Here is a 10,451-nt window from a genome sequence, read left to right on the forward strand (position 1 = left end):
GCAGGTGGGAGGGTCCAAGGTGTGCAGGTGGGAGGGTCCAAGGTGTGCAGGTGGGAGGGTCCAAAGTGTGCAGGTGGGAGGGTCCAAGGTGTGAGACGTGTGCAGGTGGGAGGGTCCGAGGTGTGCAGGTGGGAGGGTTCGAGGTGTGCAGGTAGGAGGGTCCGAGGTGTGCAGGTGGGAGGGTCCGAGGTGTGCAGGTGGGAGGGTCCAAGGTGTGCAGGTGGGAGGGTCCAAGGTGTGCAGGTGGGAGGGTCCAGCCGTGTGCAGGTGGGAGGGTCCAGCCGTGTGCAGGTGGGAGGGTCCAAGGTGTGCAGGTGGGAGGGTCCAAGGTGTGCAGGTGGGAGGGTCCAAAGTGTGCAGGTGGGAGGCTCCAAGGTGTGCAGGTGGGAGGGTCCAAGGTGTGAGACGTGTGCAGGTGGGAGGGTCCAAGGTGTGCAGGTGGGAGGGTCCAAGGTGTGCAGGTGGGAGGGTCCAAGGTGTGCAGGTGGGAGGGTCCAAGGTGTGCAGGTGGGAGGGTCCAAGGTGTGCAGGTGGGAGGGTCCAAGGTGTGAGACGTGTGCAGAAGGGCATGAGACAAAGGAATTTGTAGTATTGGTGAAAGTAGTAGAATGTGTTAATTGTAGGGGTGACCATGGAGCTGGGGATTAGAAATGTCCCGTGTGAGAGAGGCGGGTTGAGATGTCCATGGTTAGAGTAGTGCAGAAGTTGTCATATGCTGAGTAGAGGACGATAGGTAAAGGGGGAGGAGTGGTGAGAGTAGTAGAGATATACCAGTACAGAGGGAGGAGTGGTGAGAGTAGTAGAGATATACCACTACAGAGTGGTGAGAGTAGTAGAGATATACCACTACAGAGGGAGGAGTGGTGAGAGTAGTAGAGATATACCACTACAGAGTGGTGAGAGTAGTAGAGATATACCACTACAGAGTGGTGAGAGTAGTAGAGATATAACCACTACAGAGTGGTGAGAGTAGTAGAGATATACCACTACAGAGTGGTGAGAGTAGTAGAGATATACCACTACAGAGGGAGGAGTGGTGAGAGTCGGTTAGGGTTATGAACTGTACGGAAGGGAAGTGGCAGGATATAGAGGTGGTGGTGGCAGCTGCAGAGAGGTATATGGGAAATAGAGGTGGTGGTGGCAGCTGCAGAGAGGTATATGGGAAATAGAGGTGGTGGTAGCAGCTGCAGAGAGGTATATGGGAAATAGAGGTGGTGGGGGCAGCTGCAGAGAGGTATATGGGAAATAGAGGTGGTGGTGGCAGCTGCAGAGAGGTATATGGGAAATAGAGGTGGTGGTGGCAGCTGCAGAGAGGTATATGGGAAATAGAGGTGGTGGTGGCAGCTGCAGAGAGGTATATGGGAAATAGAGGTGGTGGTGGCAGCTGCAGAGAGGTATATGGGAAATAGAGGTGGTGGTGGCAGCTGCAGAGAGGTATATGGGAAATAGAGGTGGTGGTGGCAGCTGCAGAGAGGTATATGGGTGTGTGAGACTTTACGTCAGAAGAGTTACAGCACATATGTCAGAGTCAAGGCCCGCAGGCCACATCCGGCCCGCGAGAAGGTTTTTTACGGCCCCTGGGATGATCTTGATTTATTATTAGAACCGGCCCGCAGACCGCAGCAAGCCGGCAGCCCGCAGATCTTTTACACGCACCAATACTACATTTCCCACAATGCAACGGTGACGCACCGAGCAGTAGGCTGCTTCATTTCAATATTTATTGGCACAGCAGTTGTCAGCATCACAGTAAAATTAACTTTCAGATACCCATCAAAAATGGCAAAACGGAAGGTGGACACTGAGAACCGGGGGTTTCAAACAAGGTGGGAGTCGGAGTATTTGTTCACGGAGGTAGCTGGAAAACCTGTGTGTCTTCTGTGTGGAGAAAGTGTGGCGGTACTGAAAGAGTATAATCTGAGACGACATTATGAAACGAAACACGCGGACAAAAACAAGAATATGGACATGGAACAAAGGCTACAAAAGGCAGAGGAATTAAAACGAGGCCTCAAATCTCGACAGGCTCTGTTCAAAAAAGCCAAATCACAAGGCCAGGCTGCTGTCAAGGCCAGTTTTATTTTGGCAGAAGAGATCGCTAAATCAGCCCGGCCATTTACGGAGGGGATTTCATCAAAAACTGCATGATTAAAGTTTGTGACGAAGTTTGCCCAGAAAAAGGCAACTCTTTTTAAATGTGAGTCTGAGCAGAAACACCATTGCCGAGAGAGTAGACCAGTTGTCCATCAATCTAAAAGAGCAGCTTGTGAAAAAGGGAAAAGATTTCATTGCATATTCCTTGGCTGTGGATGAGAGCACCGACATTTCTGACATTGCCCAGTTGTCAATTTTCATCCGCGGAGTGGACTCCAGCCTAAGCGTGACAGAGGAGTTTTTGGCTTTACGTCCTATGCATGGCACAACTACGGGGCATGATTTGTATGAAGAGGTGTCAAGATGTGTAAATGAGATGGAGCTGCCTTGGGAAAAACTCGTGGGTTTGACAACCGATGGAGCACCTGCGATGTGTGGACACAGGAGCGGACTGGTGGCGAAGATACGGGAAAAGATGCAAGAGGAAAACGCGACAGGTGAGCTGACAGCTTATCATTGTATCATACACCAGGAAGCGTTGTGCGGTAAAGCCTTGAAAATGGAGCATGTAATGAGCATCATCACGCGCACAGTTAACTTTATCAGAGCCAAAGGTTTGAATCACCGCCAGTTCAAAAATAGAAAATATAGGCTACTGATGGTGCCTTGAATACCGGTTTCTTTCATTTAATGTTCATGTTATGGGGATTTTTATATAAAGGAAATTTGTCTTTTGTGTCTGTTGAAAATTAAAGATTACTGACAGAGCCATAAGAAAATATTGCTTTATTTATCTGATCATATTGGAATATATTTGTTAGGTTTTCAGTAGGTTCAATTAGGTTCACTAGACTATATGCGTCATTTAAAAAAATTTCAATGAACATTCGAACAGTCCGGCCCTCGGCTTGTAGCTAAATTTTTTATTTGGCCCTCCGTCCATTTGACTTTGACACCCCTGAGTTACAGGATGTGTTAAGTGGTGATGTCCCATCCTGTCAGGATGATGGACTGAGGTTGGAATAAATACATTTAATTAGTGGACTAGGGTGGTGTTCATTTTATTTTATATCGTTTAGAAATTAGTGAGTGTAGTGTTAGACGGTAGGGTATTTATTTACTACATTTTTTTTATTTTTCAAGCAAAGTATAAGGGAGTTGTACTCCAGTAGGTGGCGGTAATGCAACAAATTGGATGCCAACCGCTGTTAAAACCCATAGAAGAAGTACACACGCTTATATACAGAACGGGACGGAGAGCACGGCCAGCGGTTGGAGCGCATTGGGGTCTGTCTGTGTTGTGGTTATATTTTATACCCCATTTATCAGAACGGAAAATAAAACTACAGACATCCCGTTTGGGCCTACAAATTTGTTTTAAACCGGCATTTTGATTGGCGTTCCGTTTGGCTCATGCGATTGAAGGGGCTCGAGGGCTCGTGCCTTTCCCCCTCAAGGTTCCAGAGAGGCGCGTGGAAAAGCCCTGTACAGAGAAAGAAGGGGAATCATAGCGTATGTATGTAGCCTAAATGCCTACATGCCGGGGTCTTCGACTGTGTGGTTTTAAAAACGGAGACGGGTGTGTTTATTTTGTCGGCAAACGGCAATGAGTGGCAATGAGATCGCGTTGCTGGTGAGCCAGTGCTTTGATGAATAATTTACGGTCTTGTGGTCCGAAAGGGAGCGAACCACAGCCACTGCCGTTTGTAAACCTCTGACGACGTCGGAGAGGGCCCGGATGGTGGACTAGAGAGAGCCGACAAAACGGGTCTGAAACGGGAAGAGGTATTTTGACATTGTCGGTAAATTGATTAGGGGCGGTGAGAAGGGGTGATGGTGTGTCGGAGGAGGAGAGAAGGAGCTTTGGGCACCTTGCGGAGGATCATATACAAACTCTGTTTTCGGATTATTCTCAAACCCCGCCACTTCTAAACCACAAAAAAACTTTTAAAAAACTAATCTCAGTCAACTCTAAATTACTATTTTCGACATGCGCTCATTAAAATAGTCCATCCAAGAAACAATAGAATAGGTATGTAAAGTTGACTATCATTGTAATGAATGGTGAGTAGTCGGTCGTTCTAAAGCTTCATCCAAATGTAGAGATTGAATCATTGTGAACTGAAATGAATATTGCACATTTTATTTTCTATAGGAGAATCTTTAAAAATCATGCGATCCAGAATTTTAAAAGGGCGTTTCTCTCGGCCTGCATCTGTATATCTGGCGTCAGTTGAGGGTTATGTTTAGGAGAGAACACTTACAGGCCTATTTTATGTGGACCATTTTGACAAATGTTTACTTAAAAAAAAAACCATATCTACCTCAAACCTCTGTTTTTCCACAGAACACGACTGGAGAAACAAACAAATGTTTACTAAATGAATACCTCAGTCTCACTAATACCTCGTAGGTTCTTTATAAAGCGTAGCCTTGTTTAAAACGCCTCTGATGGCTTCGTTCTCAGACTCCGACCTGCAGACCTGTCTTCTCTGCAAGGAGCTCTGTGGCTCCTCCTCCGCTACCATCTCTTGCAACTCCTCCACTTCCTCTTCCTCCTCTCACTCGTCCTCCTCCTCCTCCCGGCGCCTCCATGTCCTCCCCTGCCTGCACACCTTCTGCAGACAGTGTCTGGAGGGCCTGCGCAGTCATGGGGACCCTCTCAAACTCAGCTGCCCCACCTGCAACCAGAATGTCTCCATCTCCGAGGTCGGAGTGGACTCTCTCCCTTCCTCCAACTTCCTCTTGAGTAACCTTCTGGATGTGGAGCAGCTCCAACTCGGCCAAAATAAGAACGGTCACCGGGGGGTCGGCGGGTGCTCCGTACCCAGGTTCCACCGCGCCCACAGCGTGCTCCACCCGAACCGTCTGGGAGGGCCCCAGTGCAGCTCCTGTGGCGAGGGGAACCCGGCCAGCTTCCACTGCCTGGACTGCCAGGAGTACCTTTGTGATAACTGCGTCCGAGCCCATCAGAGGGTCCGGTTGACCAAGGACCACTTCATGGAGAGCCTGCAGCATGCAAGCCGAGGCTTGGCCAGCCCCATCGCAGGTAGAGGCAGGGGGGTTGGGGGAGGTGTAGGGTTGTCCCTGACCCAGCCCTTCCAGTCCAAATCCTCCCTGCTGCCTTTGTTCCAGGATAGGATGAGCTTCTGTCAGCACCATGACAACAAGGTAGGGACACGAGAATGAAATGATACACACACACCCCCACACACACACACACACACACACACACACACACACACACACACACACACACACACACACACACACACACACACACACACACACACACACACACCCCCACATATATATACACACGCACACTCACTCAAATGACTATGAGGTCTGGTCCTTTTTGGCCCAGGAGGTATTGCCTTCACTCTCTGGATCCACAGGGTTTCTGGTTGGAGTACCACTACGCTACACTGGCTGCCGCTATAGGTTCAATGCTTACAGCTGCTCTTCATATGGCCATGGTTCTTCTACTGTATACTGGACATGGACCCTTTTGCTATTCACTCTGTGTACACACACACACACACACACACACACACACACACACACACACACACACACACACACACACACACACACACACACACACACACACACACACACACACACACACACACACACACACACACACACACACACACACACACACAGCTATGTCAAACAAACACCAACATGAACTGTGTATAACCCCCCCCCCCTACCACAGCAACTTTTAAAAAAAAAAAACGGTTAGTCATTATGGGTGTTGTTTACAAGATGGCTGCTGTTGGCCGTATCAACACACACATCAGGTTAGAGTTAACTTTTCTAGTAAGGGCTCTGTTAGACACAAGTTTCTCTCTCACACATCAGGTTAGAGTTAACTTTTCCAGTAAGGGCTCTGTTATACACTAGTTTCTCTCTCACACATCAGGTTAGAGTTAACTTTTCCAGTAAGGGCTCTGTTAGACACAAGTTTCTCTCTCACACATCAGATTAGAGTTAACTTTTCCAGTAAGGGCTCTGTTATACACTAGTTTCTCTCTCACACATCAGGTTAGAGTTAACTTTTCCAGTAAGGGCTCTGTTAGACACAAGTTTCTCTCTCACACATCAGATTAGAGTTAACTTTTCCAGTAAGGGCTCTGTTATACACTAGTTTCTCTCTCACACATCAGGTTAGAGTTAACTTTTCCAGTAAGGGCTCTGTTAGACACAAGTTTCTCTCTCACACATCAGGCACCCTGCTTGTCTCTGCTTTTTTTAGATTAACTTTTAACATGTGTAAATATTTGAATGAACATGACAAGATTCAACAACTGAGACATAAACTGAACAAGTTCCACAGACATGTGACCAACAGAAATGGAATAATGTGTCCCTGAACAAAGGGGGGTCAAAATCAAAAGTAACAGTCAGTATCTGGTGTGGCCACCAGCTGCATTAAGTACTGCAGTGCATCTCCTCCTCATGGACTGCACCTGATTTGCCAGTTCTTGCTGTGAGATGTTACCCCACTCTTCCACCAAGGCACCTGCAATTTCCCGGACATCTCTGGGGGGGATGGCCATAGCCCTCCCCCTCCGATCAAACAGGTCCCAGATGTGCTCAATGGGATTGAGATCCGGGCTCTTCGCTGGCCATGGCAGAACACTGACATTCCTGTCTTGCAGGAAATCACGCACAGAACGAGCAGTATGGCTGGTGGCATTGTCATGCTGGAGGGTCATGTCAGGGTGAGCCTGTAGGAAGGGTACCGCATGAGGGAGGAGGATGTCTTCCCTGTAATGCACAGCGTTGAGATTGCCTACAATGACAACAAGCTCAGTCCGATGATGCTGTGACACACCGCCCCAGACCATGACGGACCCTCCACCTCCAAATCGATCCCGCTCCAGAATTAAAGGCCTCGGTGTAAAGCTCATTCCTTTGACGATAAACGCGAATCCGACCATCACCCCTGGTGAGACAAAACCGCGACTCATCAGTGAAGAGCACTTTTTGCCAGTCCTGTCTGGTCCAGCTACGGTGGGTTTGTGCCCATAGGCGACGTTGTTGCCGGTGATGTCTGGTGAGGGCCTGCCTTACAACAGGCCTACAAGCCCTCAGTCCAGCCCCTCAGCCTATTACGGACAGTTTCAGCACTGATGGAGGTATTGTGCATTCCTGGATCGGTCGGCTGTACCGGTCTGCACTGCGAGGACGATCAGCTGTCCGTCCTGTCTCCCTGTAGCGCTGTCTTAGATGTCTCACACTATGGACATTGCAATTTATTGCCCTGGTAACATCTGCAGTCCTCATGCCTCCTTGCAGCATGCCTAAGGCACGTTCACGCAGATGAGCAGGGACCCTGGGCATCTTTCATATCTCAGTCTTTGCGAGAGGGAGGAAATGTGATTTCATTGGTCGTCAGCTCACGGCTCAGACACTTCAGGATAGATGGAGTCCTGAGTTAGCCTACCCTGGAGCAGGTTCCTTTTCAAGGATTTGTTGTCATACCTGGCTAAAAGGTGAGCTCCTTTTGTGATACCGGTTATCCTGAGTTGAACTCAGCAAGGTACCTATGGTCAACTCTAAATCCTCAAACCTGGCGTGTAGCATGGGGCTCTGGAGCGTAGCATATGGCCCCTGCCTCACCCCTCTCACCCTGCAGGGGTTGGGGGGGCAGTGTCGAAGCAGGGGTTGGTTTGGGGGGTGGTGTTGAGGCAGGGATTGGGTGGGGGGAGTGGTGTTGAGGTGGGGGGGGGGGCTGCGGTGTTGGTTGGGGGCGGAGTCGAGGCAGAGGTTGGGTTGTGGGGGTGGTGTAGAGTGTTGGTTGGTATTCAAGCAGGGTTGGTGAGTCTGTAAAACGAGGAATGCGAGTTGTTTGGAAATGGGAGTGTGTGTTAGAGAGACACACACACACACACACACACACACACACACAATGTGTGTAGCCTACTCCCCTCTTGGAAGTATTGGATTGGGGGTGGGGATGTTGGGGGTGGAGGGGACTGCTGTGTGTCTAGAATCCATTGTGGACATTGTATCCAGTTTTACACCCGTTTCCACAACGCACAAGTCACTCTCATTGTTGCTCTTTGTCACACACATCCTCCAACCTTTGTCCATGTAAAAGGAGAGAGCCAAGAGACCCGTTCCCTTGTCTACTGGTTGAACACTATCTTCTGCTTGTGGTTGTTAGGCTGAAACCAGTCGTGAAAACACACACAGGGAAATTGAGAGGGGGAAGGGGTTTGCCTCTTAATCAACAATAACTGGTCATTTCACTTGAGCGCAGTGGAAGTGTAGACCCAGTGGAAGTGTAGAAATGCAGACCCTTCTACCTCCCCATTCCACCTTGGGACAAGAAAAATGACAAGCTGGCACAACTGTACGAGGCTATAAACAAGCAGGAAAATGTACATCTGATAAAATCCTACACCGCTGTTATTCTACCCACAAGCAAGCATTACAAGGCCCTCTCTCGTCCCCCTTTCGACAATTCATATCATGACTCCGTACTTTAGCTTCCTGTTTACAAGCAGAAGCTCAACAGGGAAGTACCCACCCGTGACTCGCTCCGTTGAGAAGTGGTCACCAGAATCAGAGATTATGCTACAGGACTGATTTTGCTAGCACTGATTGCAATATGTTTCGGGACTCCGTCGATTAACATCGCTCAGCTAACCACCTGTGTCACCGGCTTCATTAGGAAATCTCCACGGTGACGTCGTCTCCACGGTGACGGTTCACTGCTTCCCCAGTAAAAAGCCCTGGATCAACGCTGAGATTGGAGCTAAACTAAAGGACGGTGTAACCATACAGGGCGATCAGACAACCCTGATGCTACAGCCAAGGACAGGAACGAGTACAAGATGTCCCATTATGACCTCCGCAGAGTCATCAAATGAGCAAAAGGACAATATAGGAATGAGGTGGGAATCCTATTACACAGGCTCCACTGCCCAATGTGGCAGGGGGCTACAGTTTGTTCTGGATTTCAAAGGAAAACCCAGCCGTGATCTGCCCAACGATGCCTCTCGACCACACAAACACAATGCATTTTAAGCACGGTTCGACAATGACATCGTTCCGGGTGTGAGGGCCGCAGTGGCCCGAGCTCCTTGCCATACAGGACCTCTGTCAGGTGGTGTGACCGGAAGGCCCAGAACATCGTAAGACTCCAACCACCCAATCGGTCCTCGCTGCTTCCGCGCGGTACCGGTGCGTCAAGTCACACCAGCAAGCTCCGGAATAGCTTTTATCCCCAAGCCATAGCTATTTAGCTAACTAAATGGAAAACAAAATGGCTACAAGGATATGCACGTTCACAGTACTGAGCCTGTACACTGAGCCTGTACACTGAGCCTGTACACTGAGCCTGTACACTGAGCCTGTACACTGAGCCTGTACACTGAGCCTGTACACTGAGCCTGTACACTGAGCCTGTACACTGAGCCTGTACACTGAGCCTGTACACTGAGCCTGTATATAGCTTATGTTCTTATTTTTATTTCTCATGTGTTTTTGTTCTACCTTGTTATTTCTAGTGTTACATTTGTTATTGATTACTGCATTGTTGGGTTTAGAGCTGCAAGAAAGGCATTTCAGTGTACTTGTGTTGGTAGTACCCAGCAGAATTGTAGTGCAGCAGCTGTATCTGGCCTCCCACAGAGTCTCTTCCTGTGTCGCTGAAATGATTCCCCAAGGGAACGACTGGCTTTACGTTCATACAGCCGTAACCTGGACCTTTTTCTCATTTGAGGAAAAAAATCTGTCCTCCACTCTTGTGCCGCCGTCCCCTCACCTCCGTGACCAGGAAACTGATGAGTTGTTGAGATTCATTAGTAGGCGACTTGAAGTTTTACCAAGGATGGGTTGAATACATAAGACTAAGTCCCTTCACCCTTCACAACCCAATTCTTATTTCTACTCCTTTCACGGCTCGTCTGGTCTTCAGTTATCAGTTATCCCTCTGGCTCTCTAGACTCCAGAACTGACATCTCAAAAACTCATCAGTTTCCTGGTCACGGAGGAGAGGGGAAGAGTTTTGAAATCTGCCACACCGCCTCTGAATCAGCTTTTGTTTTGTCAGCGGAGAAAAGCATACGCACGTTTTATAAACGATACGCTACTTAACGTTTTATCTGGAAAATGTCTTGCACAACTAACAATTTTTTTTTAAATATCTTTTTTTTATAGCTTTACATATTTATTTTGAATCTACCCAAAACTGAATTTGCATGATGAGTTCCCTCTCCTCGATTACCTTCTGGCCTTTGTTGAAAGGAGACGAGAGAGGATGCAGAAGTTGAGCCAATCCAATTGAGAAAAGGCCCTGATCAGAGAGACATCGGAAAGGAGACGAGAGAGGATGC

The 10,451-nt window shown here is 48.6% G+C and overlaps 1 protein-coding gene across 1 annotated transcript in view; it reads left to right on the forward strand.

The window, feature by feature from the left end:
* Window positions 1-3,366: 3,366 nt before the first annotated feature.
* Window positions 3,367-10,451, forward strand: part of LOC124043156 (E3 ubiquitin-protein ligase TRIM71-like) — a 46,640-nt gene continuing 39,555 nt past the window's right edge. The window contains exon 1 of the mRNA XM_046361406.1: window positions 3,367-5,265. Coding sequence (XP_046217362.1) covers window positions 4,546-5,265 — 720 coding nt within the window. The 5' untranslated portion in view covers window positions 3,367-4,545. The remainder of the gene's footprint in view (window positions 5,266-10,451) is intronic.

Source organism: Oncorhynchus gorbuscha, linkage group LG09 (genome assembly GCF_021184085.1).
Source record: "Oncorhynchus gorbuscha isolate QuinsamMale2020 ecotype Even-year linkage group LG09, OgorEven_v1.0, whole genome shotgun sequence".
NCBI lineage: Eukaryota > Metazoa > Chordata > Actinopteri > Salmoniformes > Salmonidae > Oncorhynchus > Oncorhynchus gorbuscha.